Here is a 19,300-nt window from a genome sequence, read left to right on the forward strand (position 1 = left end):
ATTGTTGCTCTTCACAACTGTGAAATCTATATTGCCTATTTTATTTTTATTATCATGGCCCAGGACCCTCGTACCTACGGGACTGCCTCTCCCGGTTTGCCCCACGGAGAGCCTCAAGGTCCATAAATAGCAACACCCTAATGGTCCCGGGCCCTAAGGAAGTCAGATTAGCCTCAACCAGAGACAGGGCCTTCTCAACACTGGCTCCAGCCTGGTGGAACACTCTGCCTCATGAGACCAGGGCCCTGCGGGATCTGATGTCTTTCCGCAGGGCCTGTAAGGCAGAGTTGTTCCGCCTGGCCTTTGGCTTGGAGCAAATTTGATTTCCTCCCCCTCTTTCTTTTTTCTTTTCCTTCTCCTCCTGCGATGAGGCTACATTTTAATATTTTAATGTTTCAATATTTTAATGTTGTATTTTAATTTTGTTTTTAAGTTGTATTCATTCAACTTGTTTTTATTATTGCTGAGCCTGGCCTTGGCTGGGGAGGGCGGGGTATAAATAAAATTATTTATTATTATTATTATTATTATTATTATTATTATTATTATTATCATTTAATGTGATTCAAAATAGGATATTAAAGATCTGGGGGGAGATGTGGTTGTCAATTGCACTGAATTTCTTTATTGCACTGAATATATTTTAGTACAGTCCATGTTTGCATGCGTTGTGCATGGAGCATGGCATGTTTACAGGTACAAACAGAAATACTCAAGCCACGCTCTCCATCTTCCCTTCTGTTGGAGCAAAATGCATGTGTTAGCATATGTTATCTGGATGATTTTTCTAAAATGGTTGAAGGGAGGGGGTGATGTGAATGTCTTTGTATGGTGCTACCAAACTTCAGGCAGTGACCTTTCAGACAGTCGTACGTTTTCCCAGACGTCTAGTATAAGTGAATTTCTCCAGTGCATATGAACAAACTTCCTCCTGCAAGTTCACTGTATTCTGTACTGGTTGGGGGACGACACAACCTGACTCATTGAAATTTGTATTAATTAGACTCTCAGTTTGGAACTGGATTCTGCAGGCGCTTCTGTTCTAAACACATGGAACGCTGAATAACCTTTGTTTATCCGCTCTTTGCGTCGCTGCCCTCAGTGTAGTTTGTTGCGTGTGTAGCTGAAACCTTTCCATTTGTTCACTTCTCCCTCTGCACGATTCCATTGCATAGCTGTCTAAATAGACGTCAGTCGCCCCATTCACTGTTGAATGCTCCAGACATCTGCAGCGTTATAACACATAAACTTGCATGTTCCCATCTGAAGCACTTTGATGCCTTTAAAAAATAAAATAAAAATAAAACATTGCTCTCTTATGCTCTTTACCCCATGCGTATGAACAGAGGTCAGAACTTCAACAGGTAAGAGAGAGATGTTGGCATTTCATGTTAGGAAAAAATGAAATGCCAATCCAATCGACAGTAATTTAGACCAGCTAAACAGTTTTCCAATTTCATGACTAACGGAAATAAACCTTTCTCCAGCCCAATCCTATCTATCATAGAATCATAGAGTTGGACCACAAGGATAACCTAGTCCAGCCCTTGTAATTCAGGAGTCTTGTTGCCCAGCATGGGGCTCAAACCCACAACCCAGATGACAAGACTCTCCTCTCAGCCTCGCTAAGGTGGTCCAAATGAAAGCAGAGCAAGACGTTTGGCACCAGCTTAGCTGCCGGAGCTGCCGGAAAGAGGTGTAGAAGGCACCACCCAACCGTCTTAGGGACTCCACTCTGGGTTTGTGTAGGGTTCGCTCCTTAAGCCTTTCCTTTTCCCACAAGGCAGTGGAGGTTAAGGACCAGATGGGCAAGCCTCATCTGCCCCTCACTCATTTTCTGTGAGCCCCCCAGAGAAGCTACAGCATACAAAAGCCATAAATAAATCAATAAAAATAAATTTGTCCTCAACAAATATGATCCCTAATTGTCATAATTGGGACGCGGGTGGTGCTGTGGGTTAAAGCCTCAGCGCCTAGGACTTACCGATCGAAAGGTCGGCGGTTCGAATCCCCGCAGCGGGGTGCGCTCCCGTTGCTCGGTCCCAGCGCCTGCCAACCTAGCAGTTCGAAAACACCCCCGGGTGCAAGTAGATAAATAGGGACCGCTTTCTAGCGGGAAGGTAAATGGCGTTCCATGTGCTGTGCTGGCTCGCCAGATGCAGCTTGTCACGCTGGCCACGTGACCCGGAAGTGTCTGCGGACAGCGCTGGCCCCCGGCCTCTTGAGTGAGATGGGCGCACAACCATAGAGTCTGTCAAGACTGGCCCGTACGGGCAGGGGTACCTTTATCTTTACCTTTAATTGTCATAATATTAATATAGATAGCCTCTTTGAGAGTTAGGTTTTCAATATGCCCAGAATTCTTGCATTCTGCGTAGCTTTTTTTGTAAACTGCCTTGAGGGTTTCCCCCGGTATGTAAATTTTATGAAATAAAGGATAAATAAAATAGTTTAACCAAAGTAATTTGGAAATCATCCCAAGTACAGTGGTATCTCTAGTTACGAACTTAATTCGTTCCAGAGGTCCGTTCTTAACCTGAAACTGTTCTTAACTAGAGGCGTGCTTTCACTAATGGGGCCTCTTGCTGCTGCTGCGCTGCCGGCACACGATTTCTGTTCTCATCCTGGGGCAAAGTTCTCAACTCGAGGTAACTCTTCCAGGTTAGCGGAGTTTGTAACCTGAAGCGTTTGTAACCGGAGGCATTTGTAAGTACTGTCCCTCTGCTTGGTTGCAGACCATAGCAGTTAATCATTCAGAAAATTATAACCCATTAATATTGTTCTCTATATATAATGCTTTTCCTTGCACTTGAAACAACAGAAGATGAGAATTAAGTGTTAAAAGAAAAAGAAATAAGTTCAAAGGCCCCTAAGGATACATTTGCATCATAACACTTAACTGCGGTTAATGTGAACCATGGTTTGCACGTTCTGACCATAGTTTCTGCCCAATTTTGAACCATGGTGTAAATGTTCACCATATCTAACCATAGTTAAGGAGAGCAAGCAATTCTTAGGCATTATGTCTTCTCAGAGCCTGTTTGAATGCAGTGATGTACCATAATTGATTGCAGTGGGAACAAGGTTTGTTCTTGGCTACAGATAGTGTTTAGCGAGGAGAGTGCTTAACCACGGTCCCAGGTTTGGATGACACGCTAAGCCTAACCTCGACTTAACTGAGTGCAGCTCAGAGTAAAAAAGGCCAGGAAGGAGTGAAGCGGTTGCAAGCTCCTCCATGGGAGCCTTCACAATCCAGGTAGACCACAGGTTGGTTTACTGTGACATGGGAAGAAGACCATTGAGTTTGTTCACATGTACTACCAAACCATGGTTTAGCACTTTAGGGACAAGTCCTCTGCTTGCACAACGTTGTTTAATTAGGTTTGTCAAAAATGGAGTATGAGGAGGAGCATACTAGCCTCAGGCTTGGTAAAACAACACTAAACCATGGTTTGGTATTAAGTGTGAACCAGCCAAGTGCGCTTTTGAAAACCACCCAAGAGTCTTCATAAGGAAAATGCGATTCGAACTTCCTTGTTTTCGGTCCCAGTGCATTAACCTCGGCATCACATTTGCAATGAATGAAATATTTGGCAAGAAGTGTAATCGTTGCATTAATAATGTGTGACTTTGCCCTAAGACTATCCAATGTAATATTTTTCTTGTTGGTGGGACCCCTGACACCTCTGCGTATGGGCAAGCTACAACAAACAATATTTTCGGGTGGCGACACTTTGTTTTGCCCAGTACTGTTTGTGGGATGAATTACGTTGCATTGTAGTAGCTCTTTGTGGTGTTCTGATGGACTCCTTAAAAAAGTTGCCAAGAGGAATTTAGCATTGTCGAAGGAAGAGGTAAGCCTGATATATTCCACCCCCACAAAAGGGATAAAACACCGGCAAGTGTACAAATGATTTGCGGGGGGGGGGGGGGGGGAGGAGAGAGAGATTTACACAAGATTTTTTTTTGGTCTGAATTACAAAAAAAACACAACAACAAAAAAACCCTAAATAAAAACAATGAAAATGGCCATACTTTAATACTTTGTATGTTTTAACATTTTGTCTTTAAAGATCCAAGAAAACATTCTTGGCCCAAATCTAGGGGAAGTTACTGCCACTTTGTCTTGTACAAAGAGAACAAGGACACCATGGATGCCATCAATGTGCTGTCGAGATTTTTAAGGTGGGTCAACCTTTTGACAAGAAGGGACAGTAAATCTGCAAAACTTGCTGTTTCTGATAGGTGGTAGCAATGCCGTCCTTTGAGACGGTTGGTTTGAGCAACATTGCAGCATGCTGAAGGTAAAGCGGCTGCTTTTTAGTGGTCAGTTTTGGAAATAATGTGTAGCCCGCGTGTAACAATTTGTAATTTTTGATCATTGTGGAATCCTGAGGCGGTAAGACTCCATTACAAAAACGGGAGGGAGGGAGATGCATCCATGGGAACTATATGTTATTTAAAATAGTGTTTCGAACCCTCAGGGATAAATTCTCCCATTTGAGGCGTTCTCAAAGTAAAGGAAGGATTGAACTCTGATGAATAAGAATACACACAGAGGCTTGAACCAGCAAGACTCTAGGAAGGGTGCGTATAATAATCTCTGTGTCTGTGCCTCCAGCCCCCGGCCCAGGTCGTTTTATTCACAAAGGAACTTTTTACAGAGTGTTCGTAAGAACCAATTAGATTTCTTCTGAGCATTTCAACAAACCCACGTGGGGACAACTACCAAAACTAATTAACAGAACTACAAAGGAGGACATTTGGCAACCCCGGGAGGTGATAAACAATCAATACATATAATAAGAAGGATGGCCAGGAGGAAAGCAATCATTATCACCTTCATGTGAGATCTGTTTCCTGGCCCTAAGATTAACATCCTAAGATTAACATATTGGTAAGGCTGCTTCAAAGAAGCTGCCCACTATCTTTGATGACCCAGGATGCCTTCCTGGCGAAGCAACTGGGCTGTGTACATGACTTGTGAAGAGAGAGAAATGGGCAGTAGAGGAAATGGCCAGAGATGCAGAGGGTTGTGGGATTTGGTCAGAAATTATTGTCAATGAATCGAACCCAGTCAACGCAATGCATTCATCGTGGACACAATGCCCTGATGCATATTTTATAATTCCTCATAGTAATCCCACCTGACCCCACACTCTGGATATTTGCACTCCTACACCCATTCAGTTTAAATCCTATGCATTGTAATAACCATAATTTTATTATTATACCCTGCCTATTTGGCTGGGTTTTCCCAGCCACTCTGGGCGGCTCCCAACAGAATATTAAAAACGCAATAAAACATCAAACATTTAAAACTTCTCTAAACAGAGCTGCCTTCAGATGTCATCTAAAAGTCAGATAGTTGTTTATTTCCTTGACGTCTGATGAGAGGGCGTTCCACAGGGTGGGCACCACCACCAAGAAGGCCCTCTGCCTGGTTCCCTGTAACCTCACTTCTTGCCGTGAGGGAACTGCCAGAAGGCCCTTGGAGCTGGACCTCAGTGTCCAGTCTTGTGTGTGTTCAAATACTTCTTTCCAAATTCAGTCTTTACATCAGCTTGGGCACAGTGCACATTGCTTTTGTCCTGTCAAGCTGACAACGTCTAAGACTATAACTGTGGCGACGCATAATAGAAGCAAAAGGATAATGGCTTTGAATTATGCGCTCTGGCTCCTAATTGCGGGTAACCGTGGTGAGACAGAGACGTGTGTTTTTCGCCTAGACTGTCGGAAGTCCTTTCCCTGAATTTTTTTTCTGCTTTGTACTGAACTTGAAGAGAAGCAGCCTCAGCATAAGCACAGGGTAGAAATAAATAAAAAGTGTGCACTTGGCATTGGCTCGCAAGTTATTCAAGTGGTGGCGAACAGAAATCCTTATGGATGCTTTTTATTTGGGAGAGGTTTTTTTTGGGGGGGGGGAATGGCTCTTAACTGGATCAGATTGTTGTTATGTCTCTTGAGTTTCTCTCCTGTGCATGATTATGGATCAAATCAGCAATGGGGGACCTCTGATGAGGAGGCCAGACATGGTCCCCATGGCTTCTCTGACCCTTGAGACTCATGCAAGCCCTGCCCCTTTCCCAGGCGTCCCTCTCTTCTGAGACCAGGCCTCCGTGGGTCGCACTCTGCCCTTGCTCAAGTCCTATTAGAGGGTGGAATGTGTCCTTTAATTGTAACAGTGCTTCTCACTGGCCTGGATGGAAAGGAGTGTGTGTTTTTGTAGAAACCACTGACATTTTTGTAGGGCTGGAAGGTAGCCTACTGTACAGAGTCACATCCGTTACACCACCAACTTTGTCCACCTGCTGACATGCAGCCCCTTTCAAGGTCGCCCTAGCAGGAACCTGGCCCTCAAGTTTATTTAAATGATACACTGTTGGCAAGCAAAGGTAATAACTTCTACGCTTCTTTCCCCTACCTGTTTGATAATATTTTTCTTTCTCATTTTTTTATAGAGTTAAGCCAAACATATTTTCATATATGGGGACGAAAGACAAAAGGGCTATTACAGTTCAAGAGATCGCTGTTCTCAGGTAAGTAGAAGCAGGGTGTTTAAATGTTACCTGGCTTGCTGACATAAATATTTGAAGAAGAAGAAGAAGAAGAAGAAGAAGAAGAAGAAGAAGAAGAAGAAGAATTTGTATACTGCCCTATGCCCATAGATCTCAAGGCGGTTCACAAAATAAAATTACAATATATAAAATAATCTTATCTGTGTGCAAGATGGAAATAATTGGTTTTAAAAAAGTGTTGTGGCATTCAGTAAATACCCAAGGCATTTGAATCAGTCATCCCCCAATTCTGCAGAGTAAGTGGCTGAAGTTAGATTTGAAAACCCTCAGTTTTAAACTGGGGACAAGAATGTTAAAAAGATGTAATGAACGGGCTGCTGGAATCACGGTTTCAGAAACAGATTTCAAAAATACAGTTTGTACCTGTGCTTCAGACACTGTAACTCCAAAATCAATTATCCTGTGTGGAGACCCCGTTTTTGTGACATCTTTCCCCCTCTATCTCCCTGTTTAGGATCACTGCGCAAAGGCTGGCTCACTTAAATAATTGCTTGATGAATTTCAAGCTTGGAAACTTCAGTTACAAGAACCACCCACTAAAGCTGGGGGAATTGCAAGGAAATCATTTCACAGTAGTTCTCAGGTAAAAATTCTGTTTTCCAAGACTGCTTTGTTACAGTTCAGTGCTTTATGTTAAATCCCACTGTGTTGTGTGAAAGATATGATAATCACAGTTGGCTTGGTGTTCTATATTTTTTTTAATGTAAGAGTGGGGGCTGTATAAAAGACTTCTGGACCTCGCTATCGTCAACAAAAATGTGTCCAGCTTTGTCTTTCTTACCCAGGGTTATAGCCAAGATAAAACAAAGGGAGCTGATTGGTCTGGTAGCATCAATGTTAGGAATAGCCCAGATTTGAACATGGCGGGTTATATCCAGATTAAATTTGTTGCATTGGACCCACTGGGTTCTATTCAGTGCTGCGTGAGCAGTGTTCCACTTGCGCAGCATAGCTTCCCCTTTCTCTCCTTTCCCTGATGCCCTCTGCCGTACTTGAGGGCAGATACCGAAGGATTCCAACTGAGAAGCGACTCTGCCCCTGTGGAGATGGCAATCTGGAAACAGTGGCTCATGTTCTCCTTTCTTGACTCCTTTATAAAGACCTGAGGAATGAGTTCATCACCCCACTCCTACTTACCACCCCATCTGAGGCCACATTGTTCTTTCTGTTGTCAGATCAGAATGATCAGACAACAGCAAAGGTTGCTAGGTTTATCGAGGGTGCAATGAGATTAAGGGCCACTATTTGAAAGATTATCTTGGTCATTTGGTCATTTGATGGTTCTTTTTATCAATTGTTGTTGTTTTTTAATTGTATATATTGCTTGTTTTATGTTGCTACGGCCGTTGGCTAATGCAAATAAAGTTTATCTATCTATCCTTTGCCTGTGTGCCCCCCAAAATCTGATCCAGAGTCCCCCACCCCCTGGAGGGTATTCAGGGGGCTACAGAGGAAAGGAAGGTGAAATTTCATTGCAAAAGCTGAAGTATGAGTGGGAACAGCAGTGTTGATCTAAGCGATATATTTCAGGGGAACCTAAATTGTTTCTAATGGGACTTAAGTGTGTGCAATTTACCCTGAACACGATGCTTTCTTTTTAATACTTTTTTAAAAAAATCTTTTTTGCACAGCCTGATTTTTCTTTATCATGCCTTTTTCTTCTGGAGGCAGCTCTGCCTGAACAGCTGCCAGGGCAGTGTTTGCACGCCTGTGCACGATTGCTCTGCAGTTGTGGAATCTGGAACTTGGCCCAGGGTTTGGCTGCTTGGCAATCTTAAGCAATTCGGGGAGCAGTCATAACAATGACACCAGGTTAAGTTGGTATAAAGTCTTCTTCTCTGGCAATCCCTCGTAGCCGAGTAAGATTGTCTTCCATAAACACAGTTTTAACAATGAGCCCGCAAGTGACTGTGGTGGCCAATTCTGGACCCACACGTCCTTCCACAGTAGGGACATTGGTTTCCGGACGGAAGTTGATCACAGTGTGGATTTGCCAAGCGTGCCTTCCTCTTAGCACGTTTTCCCCTTGTGTCCTGAGTTCGAGTGTCTTCAAAGCCCATGACACCTTTGGTAAAGGCTGTTCTCCAACTGGAGCGCTTGCAGGCCAGTGTTTCCCAGTTGTCAGTGTTTATACTACATTTTTTTAGATTTGCCTTGAGAGAGTCTTTTGTTGACCACCAGTATTACGCTTTCCATTTCTAAGTTCGGAATAGAGTAGTTGCTTTGGAAGACGATAATCAGGCATCCACACAACATGACCAGTCCAACGAAGTTGATGTTGAAGAATCGTTGCTTCAACACTGGTGGTCTTTGCTTCAGAAGTAGGCGAGGGTCTGAGAACTGATCTAGTCAGAAAAGCTATTTTTGCAGATAAACTTGATTTTTCTTCCCTGCTCCTGTTGACTCAGGGCTATAAATCTAAACACTCAATGGAGAAGCAAGAACTGAACAGAGTGGGATTGACCTCTGAATATATCTTCATAGGATTGTGCTGTACACGTGCCAATTCTTCGTCTTCACGTTCTAACGCGTGATGTGTGCCTGGGTACTTTTCTCCTAAAATGTTTTTTCTTTTATCAGAAATATAACCGGGACCGATGATCAAGTTCAACATGCCATGCAGTCTCTCAGGGAAATTGGGTTTGTTAACTACTATGGGATGCAAAGATTTGGAACCACGGCTGTCCCTACATATCAAGTTGGAAGGTGAGCTCCTTTTATTTGGCATATATGTGGCACCTTAATGCAGCTGGGAGCCCAGTGAGTAGGAATTTGGGGCCTGACAGATATGGATTCAAACCCCAGATCACCTGTCGCCTTGCTAATTGGCCGGGAATGGGCTGCTATTTTTCGGCTTTAGCCCCTTGTCAGTAATAAAAAATAAAATCAAATCATAAATCTCCTAGTCCATATGATTGTGGGAAGGATTGCATATGGAATACTATGTTTAAAATTTTGGCTGCACACTGTAAAAAGTTTTCATTTTATACGAACGGCATGTCTTTCCTTTGAAAACTTTAGTAGAACTAAGATTGCAGCCCAACCCACTTGTTTGCTGGTTCAAGTGATTCTGTATTTTGCCTTGGCAGACTCACAGGATTTTCCTCTCTTGCTGGCAATGCAATATTAACCAGATGTTCTTCTATATTTTTAGAGCTATACTACAGAATAACTGGAATGAAGTCATTGACTTAATCCTAAAACCACGTCCTGGAGGCAAGTAAATTGTTTTAGCCATTTTGGACTCAATTTCATTCAACAATGGTTTTACATACTGAAAGGAGCACTTCTATATAGTTTGCCTGTTTATGTTTTGAAAGCAAGTGATTATATTAATAAAAATATCAATAAACAGCTACAGTAGTACCTCAGGTTACAAACACCTCGGGTTACACACTTCAGGTTACAGACTCCGCTAACCCAGAAATAGTACCTCGGGTTAAGAACTTTACCTCATGATGAGAACAGAAATCGCGCGGCAGCGGCAGGAGGCCCCATTAGCTAAAGCGGTACCTCAGGTTAAGAACGGTTTCAGGTTAAGAATGGACCTCCGGAACTAATTAAGTTCGTAACCAGAGGTAGCACTGTATTCTTTTTAAAAAATAGTAATAGAGTGGTTCACTGCAGTTATACATAAAACCATACAATTAAATCCATATAAAAATTTAAAATCGGAAATCTACTGAGAAGGATATTTTCTTCACTGCCAGCAAAAGCTTGGCAGCATAGAACAGTTTCCAACAGCTGCATAAAGTTTAAAAGATGCGGCTGAATCTCTGTTTGCAGAGCATTCCACAGGACTGGGCCAATAATAGTAATGGCACATTTTTTCGTTGCTGTCAAATGAGCCAGTGTCCAACATATAGATCCTAATTCATTTCAAATTGTGTCCTGATTCTATAATGCTAAGTGTCGTAAGCTGATGCTGTAGGATGGAACTTGATGTTTAAAGTCAGAAATGCCACATCCTGAAGCTTTAAAATGGGGGAACAAAAGGATATGTGGGTTGCAGGGTAGGGAATAGTTAAAAACCCAGCTAATAGCAGAAATTGAAGATGGAAATATAGGTGGCCCACCCCCGGAACCTGAAGCTCTGGGGAAAATGGATTTTAAGGCCAAGCATGCTGGTTTGTGGGTCAGACAGCGTACTTTGCAAATGCACCCAGCGGATAGGTATTTGCTGAAATTCAGAGTGACTTTGATGGGGCTAACCTCAAGGAAGTTGAGTAAGGTGTGCAATAAATAGCATGTTGCCATCTGTTCCAAGTGGTTAACTGAAAATGCAGAATAGTTTTGAAACTGGCTGAGAAGGATTTTGTGCTATAGATACCATTGACTTAGGTCCTGTTTTTGAGCTGAACTCCTTTTACAAATAAAAAGGAAACCCGCTTACATGGTTTGAAATTAAAGCGCTTCCCATTTATGCAAACGGTCGTTGCAGCTGAAAAGGGATACTTGGTAAAATGCCGAGAAGAGTGGGCAAAAACGAAAGACCCAGATGCGGCCCTCAAAAAACTGCCCGTGAAACGGTGTGTGGAGGGACAGCTGCTCCGGGGACTTTCAAAGTACGGACTGAAGAATATAGTCTCTGCATTTGGCATAGTAAGTTGAAGCGTTTGCTTGTTTTTGTAGACCGTCTCTGAGCATGTCTGAAAACAACTTGGGGGTCAAGTCAAATTGATGGTGAATGGTAAATGGCCTACTGGAGAAGTATTTCCCCCTCCCTCCTTCCTTCCATGTTTTTCATTAGGGTTTATTAGTTCTGACTCGCCAGGCCAAAGGGAGTTGTTTTTTAAAGATGTAAATTGAACCAGGGGCTCCCTAGTATTGTCAGGCATGTATTTAAACCATTAACAGTGCCGTCCTTACATATGTCTGCTCAGAATTGAGTCCATTGGGTGGCGCTGTGGTCTAAACCACTGAGCCTCTTGGGCTTGCCAAACAGAAGGTTGACGGTTCGAATCCGCGCAGTGGGGTGAGCTCCTGTTGTTTTGTCCCAGCTCCTGCCAACCTAGCAGTTTGAAAGCACACCAGTGCAAGTAGATTATTAGGTACAGCTGCGGCGGGAAGGTAAACGGCGTTTCTATGCACTCTGATTTTCGCCAGAGTGTTCTGTTGTGCCAGAAGTGGTTTAGTCATGCTGGCCACATGACCCGGAAAGCTGTCTGTGGACAAACGACAGCACCCTCAGCCTGAAAGCGAGATGAGCACCGCAACCCCACAGTCGCCTTTGACTGTACTTAACCGTCCAGGGGCCCTTTACCTTTACCTTACCTTACCCCAGGCATGCACCTTACAAAATTAGCATCATGTTGATTAACACTTTCTCCTGGTCTGCAGATCCCAAGAAATAATCGTTTGATGTATATACATAGCTATCAGAGTTATGTATGGAATAACATGGTGAGCCGCAGAATAGAAGAATATGGGCTTGTTGCTGTGCCAGGAGATCTTGTACTAAAAGGAGGTAAAATGTCAACATTGCTTGATGTCAGGGCCTGTGTCTATGTGGTGGCACATAGTCAGTAATACATTTTGGAATAGCTTCCTAGTATCTTGTTCCTTAAAACTAGAGATGAGCACATACACCCTCTCGTTTATTTAGAATTAGGCTTGGCAGACCAAACTTTTAAAGTGTTAATTGGAACAAGATTCTTTTTTAAATGCCCAATTCTGGATTATGCTCTTGGTTATATCATTGGGAGTGTGATGGGATCTGAAAGTCCTTTGAGCCCCTCTCCCTTCTGACTCTGGAGATGGCAGCAAGCTCTTGCTCCCAGTAGTTGCTCCCAGTTGGATTCTGGTATCCTGTGGGGTACTACATTTCCCAGGTTACCTGAGCTCTGGAACATGGCTCTTTGGAAGTCCCCTGTGTTGACAGGGAAGAGGGCTTTGCAGGAAGGGCTTCAGTGAGATACTGCCATCACTGCCTAAGTTAAGTAGGAGAAGAAAGAGGTTCGGTGGGGGTGGTCTTCAGAGGGCAGAGGCACAGATTTCGGAGAGGGAGGACCTGGTGATCCGACACAGCAACACTAGGACTTAGATTTGCCAGTAATTTGTCAGTGTACCTACCAGTGACAGTCTGGTGCCCTCCATTGTGTACAATTTTGTGCTACCCAGGCTGCCTAATCCTGTTTGAAACTGTATTTCCTCTTTGCTTTGTTCCTTGTTAAGGAGCTCATAAAGATATATGATCTAGAAAAAGATTTCTCAGTAGGAAATCTGGTTGAGATGACCTGGAAATTACGTGAAACATCCTCTTGCTTTTAGGTACGGCTGTTTATATCGAAGAATCAGATGTTGACAATTACACCATCCATGATGTTGTGATGCCGTTGCCTGGTTTCGATGTTATCTATCCAAAGCACAAAAGTAAGAATTCTATTTAAAGTTAAAAGTGGATAATATGTGCATAAGCAGGTTTGCTATGCTGGCTGGGGATGAGTGTGTACGTGTGTCTGTACAAAAGTAACTAAATGGGTTTTGTATCTGATTTCAATAAGCACAGATTAAATAGGCACACTGAAATCAGCTGGCTTCATTGATTTCAGTGGATTTACTAACATTTGATGTATAAATATTGTTGTATATTAATGGAGAATTAGGAGTATTTTCTGTATTTGGATCAACGGTAATTTAGTTGTAACCATATTTTAAGGGAAGGTCATTCAGTCATTAACTAGTGTTCTCCAAACAATAAGATCAGGCATTAACAAAGTGCAGCTGGCAGGAGAAATAGAAAAGTTTTTTTAAAAAAGATATTTATTAAGATTTTACAAAATGAAAAAATAAAAAATAAAAATACAAAATAAAAATAGTTAAAAAACAATTCCATCTTTCCATCGCTTATTTTTCATATGCTTGTTTCCCGGACCTCCTCACACCTCCCTTTTTTGTATTCCAATTCAATTTATTAGTTCAGCAAATCCTTTCCCTCTTTATTTATCCTAGTCTTTAATCTTAAAATATTATAACATTAAATTTTTACCTGTTAATAATCCATTTTTTCATATTCCTTATAGCGTTATAGCTAAAAAACACTTAACTTTTTACCCAACATCATTCTAACATTCATTAATTTTACAATATTTCTGTAGATACTTTAAATTTCTTCCAAAATTCTTCCACCGACTAATAGAAAAGTTTTTAAAAAAAGAAATATTCATGAGCTTGTATGCTAAAGGGGAAGGAAGGAAAAAGAAACAGTTTGTTGGAGACAAATAGCCTAGCAGCATCCAGATTTATGGCATGTGCAGTCATTACTTCATTCCTCTATCTCCAACTGGTACACATTGTGTGACTGGAAGCATGTTAATAGATATTTTTAATAGGACTGGAGGCACATTTAACTAATAGGGGCTTATATGATCATGGGCTTTGCTGCCACCCTAGTTCTATTTAGGATGATTGCTTGCTTACCAAAATGGTTTTATATCCCAGGACCAGGGATTTCCTACAAATAATTCCTTATTAAATAGAGCTGTAAGGAAAAAGACTACGCTTTTGGGCCACGTTTCAACATTAAAGGTCAGAATTGCATCAGATGCAAGAGGGAAACTTACAACGCATTTGCCCTGAATTCCATGTGACCATCCATATATATATGTCTTTTTACGGCAGTTGGGAAAGCCTACGAGGAAATATTGGCCGCTGACAATCTCGACATCAGTAATATGAAGCACAAAATTCGAGACTATTCCTTATCTGGAGCCTACAGAAAGATCATCATCCGACCTCAGGATGTGAGCTGGTAAGTAAATAGCCCACAGTTTAGTAGCCAGAGGAGGAGACGGATGATAAGCCTAAGAACTGCTACTGGAAATGATGACTTTATTGCTTCCAGAGTGTAGCAGTTGATTGATCTCAAGTGGGAGAGGGCTGCTGCGTTCATGTCCTGCTTTTGGACACCCCAATGAGCGTGGAATATTGGACTAGATCGGTCTTTGGACTGATTCAGCAGGTCTTGTTTACGTTCTGAACCATGTGCTTACTGATGTGTGCTTGATGATGGTTGTGCTCCACTGCTTATCTCAAAGAGCAGCATGAAGCCACAAGTCTATACTGCTGCTGCTGCTCAGTTAAAAAGGAGATAAAAGTTCCATGTTTAAAGGGGAACCCTATATGTACCGTATTTTTCACCCCATAGGACACACCGGCCCATAGGACACACCAAGTTTTTTGGGGGGGAAATAAAGGGAAAAAAAATTATTTCCCCCCCCCCCCAGGCGCTTGTGGGGCCGGCAGCGGGGAGAAGTGCTCTTCTCCCTGCCGCCCGCCTTGAGATCAGGTCTGGGGACAGCAGGAAGACGCGCTGTGTCTCCCAGCTGTCCCCGGAGCTTGCGGTGCAGGCAGCGGGGAGAAGCGCTCTTCTCCCCGCCGCCCGCCTTGAGATCAGGTCCGGGGACAGCAGGAAGAGGCGCTGCGTCTCCCAGCTGTCCCCAGAGCTTGTGGGGCAGGCAGCGGGGAGAAGCGCCCTTCTCCCCGCCGCCTGCCTTCAGATCAGGTCCGGGGACAGCGGGAAGATGCGCTGCGCCTCCCCACTGTCCCCGGAGCTTGCGGGGCTGGCACTGGGGCTCTCCTGAAGCCTGGAGGGGCTGGCACTCCAGGCTTCAGCGAAAGCCTGCATTCGCCCCATAGGACGCACACACATTTCCCCTTCATTTTTGGAGGGGAAAAAGTGCGTCCTATAGGGCGAAAAATACGGTATGTAACAAAGGTAACATTTAGCGTTTAACCTTCGTTAGAAAGAAATCCCAAGTCCTCCAAGATTCAGGCTCAAGACTCTGCAGAGCTACTTGAATAAATCCCATTGGTTTCAGAAGGAACCGAGTAGGCGTGGAAAGTATTGCAGTGTTTAAGCCAGCAGGCTTTGCACTGAAAACAGGTTGCCATCTTCAAGCCCGGGTGTGGAGAGCCATTTCTACCAAGTATAAAACAGTCTCCTAGAATAATGATGCAATGAGGAATTTCTAATACAGTGGTACCTCTGGTTGCGAACGGGATCCGTTCCGGAGGCCCGTTCACAACCTGAAAAGAATGCAACCTGCGCGGGCTGCAATTCGCCGCTTCTGCGCATGTCCGTGACATCATTTTGCGTGTCTGCGCATGCACGAGCGGTGAAACCCAGAAGTAACCCTTTCCGGTACTTCCGAGTCGCCGCGGGACGCAACCTGAAAACGCACAACCGGAAGCAAACGTAACATGAGGTATGACTGTACAGGTATATGATTCTTATTGTTGGGCACATTTTAAATCTCTCTCTCTTTTTTAAAGGGAGCTAGTTGTGTATGATGACCCCAAGATTCCATTATTTAATACGGACTTAGATAAACTGGAAGGAAAACCACCTGCAGTTCTTGCAACAGGTAATATTTTTTTCAATTGTGCCATATGTGATTCTTCAGCCATGCATGTCATAATAATAATAATAATAATAATAACAACAACAACAACCTTTTTTTTGTATCCCGCCCTCCCTGGCCAAGACTGGGCTCAGGGCAGCTAACATCAAATATATAACATTGGTATAAAATCAAATAATAATTAAATTACCTCCTAAAAACAAGTCAGGATCAAATTAAAATCTAATTAGATGGCTTTCCGCAGAATTAGGGTCGGGAATAGTAAATGTTCATCAGGCCCAACTGAATCTAACTGCTTAATACAATGGTTTTTTAAAAAAATAAAATAAAATGTTGGGCTGAAAGCTTTAAAAAGTATGTTTCTTCCCCAAAATTAGATAGTGAGCTAATAGACAGAGTTAAAACAGCTTATCAGAAACACTGGTACTTTTGCTGTAGATATAAACCTGAGCTGGCCTCTTTGAAGGGATGTGAGATACTGTTGATGGAGGCAAAGTTGCTGCCAAAACAAATCTCCCATTTGAGGGGCAAACTGAAGACAGCCCTCAATACTTGGTCACCTCACTCTCTTTTGCAATAGTTGCTCAAGGATCTCAGATGCCTCTTGGCAAAAATCTGGTTGCCAGTCTAAAGACAAAAGGGGAAAAACTTGGAGCAAGCTCTTTCAGGGGCAACTAGACTTGCTAGCAGACTGGTTTTGTTGAGTTGATCCTTCACTACTACCTTAGAGCAGTGTTTCCCAACCTTGTGCCTCCAGCTGTTTTTGGACTACAATTCCCATCATCCCTTGCCACTGGTCTTGCTAGTCAGGGATGATGGGAGTTGTAGTTCAAAAACAGCTGGAGGCACAAGGTTGGGAAACACTGCCTTAGAGATGTTGTTGGATTACAAGTCCCATCATCCCTAGCTATAGTAGGACCAGTGGTTGGGGACCCAAGGTTGAGGCAGGCTGCCATAGAGAATTTTATCTTTTTTACTATAAAGGATGTATGTGTACTCCTGTAATGACACCGCCCAGGGAACACCCATTATTTCTCCCTCGCTCTGTACATTCCCACCCAGGAGATCAGATTCCGAATTCCTGCAGATCTGTATTTCTCCCAGCCTGCATCTTGTGGCTTGATTGGCTGGGTATAATTCTGGCCTTTTAAACCAGCTTATGGTTAGGAGGATTTACCATGAGTCATTGTGACCCTTTGCCCGAAAAGGGTTAGGCATCCTGGCTTAAAGGCATCTGTCACTGTGACTTCAAATCTGCAAAGCATTTTGAGAGATCCCACGGGAAGGAAGTGGCAGCCCACCTGAGTTGTATGTTTAACATTAAGATCTTGGGAGTGATGTAAACTGAGCGGTTGGAGGCAGTGTGTCTCTGAATACCAGCTGCTGGAAACCAGGGGAGGGGAGAGCACTCTCTTGCTCAGGTGCTGCTTCCAGGTTTTCCACAAGCATCAGAGAACAGGATGCTGAATAGATGGGCCATTGGCTTAATCAAGCAATCTCTTCTGAAGTTATTACGTCAAACTTAACACTGGTTGAAATTTTGCTCCTTTGGGGAATAAAGTCATTTGTTTGGCAAACTCTAGGCCTGTTTGATAACCCGTGGTTTTTTTCTCCTCCTCCTAAACATTAATTTACTTATGACAGAAGGCAAATACAAGGCTTTGAAGATGGACTTCTCTCTTCCCCCATCAACTTACGCTACAATGGCCATTCGAGAAGTGCTAAAAATGGACACAAGCATAAAAAACCAGACACAGTTAAACACAATATGGCTACGCTGAAGATCCTTAGCAGTGATCGGATGAAAGTTTTAACATGAAACTGGTTTCGTATTTACTAGTTCTATCCAGGCAATTTCTAATTAAAATTGTATTTTTGTATTAGCTTGAGGTATATAATTTCAAATTCGTTGTAAAATGGTGTTTATAAAAATGTAACTTTTGTTTTTAAATAATCTGAGCAAACACGGTGCTTGAGCTGTCTGCACAGTGCAGTTTTGCTGGCGTAGAAGAACATGGATGGCTTTGCTAGTATTTTCAGGTCTGCAGAAAGTGTTTCTAAAACGTTTTCCCCAAATACAGTAGTAAACATGGCTTCATGAGTTTGGTACAGATGAAAACTGATTGCAGGCATGCGTAACACTGCAGTTCAGGAAATCTAATTAGAATAGGGTACTAATGAATGCATATTTATAACCAGTGAACAGATATATTTAGCCTTAAGAGAGCTGATAGGCTCTGCACTCACAACTGGCAGAATGTTCATGTCTTTTATGCGTACACAAATGTGTACACCTGCTTTTATTTGAGCTGTAGTTCATTAAACTTTTGTGTTGGTTTTCCACAACCTATTTCAGTTTCTGCTATGGGTAAAGAAGTGAGCGAACTATGTCGGAATTTGTACCCTCAACAAACAAGGTTTAGCTCTAACATTTATGGTTTGTCTGTTGCTGGCAATGGATGAACTAGGAAAATCTCTATCCTGGCATGTCAGGATTAAATAGCCATTCTTAATTGGACAGCTATGATGTTGTACTCTCATTTTATTTCTAACACTCAACGAAAATATGTTTTCTACTGCTTGGTTTATTAAAGAGTGTACTGAAACCTCTTCCCCCTTTTGTTCTTGTGCCCCTAATTTCTACCAATATTATTTATGTTTTTACAGGCAACTCCCCCTTTCCGTGGCAGTTGTGTTCCAGGTCATTGTGCGCTTGTGTGAAATCGCGTATAATCAGAACGCCCATTGAAAAAGCCTGCAAACACCCCATTCTGCCCCTGCCACGATCCGCCCCTTTTTGTGACATTTTTGAGTCACTTCCTGGTTTGGCATGATGCGTGTGTGTGCGGTTGCGCACATATCAGACATGCCTAAAATGGTTGCTGCCTGCATTTGACTTATTTAGTCACTTACTACAAAAAAAGTTTCCAAGCAACTTACTAACAGGATAAAAGACAAAAAGGCTTTCTTCATTATCACACAGCAAAAAATGTATTTCTGCACACATGCATGTGACAAATGTACAACTTTGGAAAAAGTTGTGCTTTTGCAAACAACTCCACAAATCCAAATCCATTTCCCCCAAAATTTACGAAGTACAGTGGTACCTCAGGTTAAGTACTTAATTCGTTCTGAGGTCTGTTCTTAACCTGAAACTGTTCTTAACCTGAAGCACCACTTTAGCTAATGGGGCCTCCTGCTGCCGCCGCGCCGCCGGAACCCGATTTCTGTACTTATCCTGAAGCAAAGTTCTTAACCTGAAGCACTGTTTCTGGGTTAGCGGAGTCTGTAACCTGAAGCGTATGTAACCCGAGGTACCACTGTACTGTAAAAAACAAGATACAGGTAGGTAGCCGTATT

The 19,300-nt window shown here is 42.8% G+C and overlaps 1 protein-coding gene across 1 annotated transcript in view; it reads left to right on the forward strand.

Annotated features, from left to right (window-relative positions):
• Positions 1 to 18,550, forward strand: part of PUS7 (pseudouridine synthase 7) — a 29,788-nt gene extending 11,238 nt beyond the window's left edge. Inside the window, exons 6-17 of the mRNA XM_077935782.1 lie at positions 1,347 to 1,364; positions 4,074 to 4,185; positions 6,462 to 6,539; positions 7,033 to 7,161; positions 9,159 to 9,284; positions 9,733 to 9,794; positions 11,020 to 11,180; positions 11,919 to 12,045; positions 12,849 to 12,950; positions 14,199 to 14,328; positions 15,852 to 15,943; positions 17,585 to 18,550. Of these exons, the coding sequence (XP_077791908.1) occupies positions 1,347 to 1,364; positions 4,074 to 4,185; positions 6,462 to 6,539; positions 7,033 to 7,161; positions 9,159 to 9,284; positions 9,733 to 9,794; positions 11,020 to 11,180; positions 11,919 to 12,045; positions 12,849 to 12,950; positions 14,199 to 14,328; positions 15,852 to 15,943; positions 17,585 to 17,721 (1,274 nt within the window). The 3' untranslated portion in view covers positions 17,722 to 18,550. The remainder of the gene's footprint in view (positions 1 to 1,346; positions 1,365 to 4,073; positions 4,186 to 6,461; positions 6,540 to 7,032; positions 7,162 to 9,158; positions 9,285 to 9,732; positions 9,795 to 11,019; positions 11,181 to 11,918; positions 12,046 to 12,848; positions 12,951 to 14,198; positions 14,329 to 15,851; positions 15,944 to 17,584) is intronic.
• The last annotated feature ends 750 nt before the right edge of the window (positions 18,551 to 19,300 follow it).

Source organism: Podarcis muralis, chromosome 10, assembly GCF_964188315.1.
Source record: "Podarcis muralis chromosome 10, rPodMur119.hap1.1, whole genome shotgun sequence".
Lineage (NCBI taxonomy): Eukaryota > Metazoa > Chordata > Lepidosauria > Squamata > Lacertidae > Podarcis > Podarcis muralis.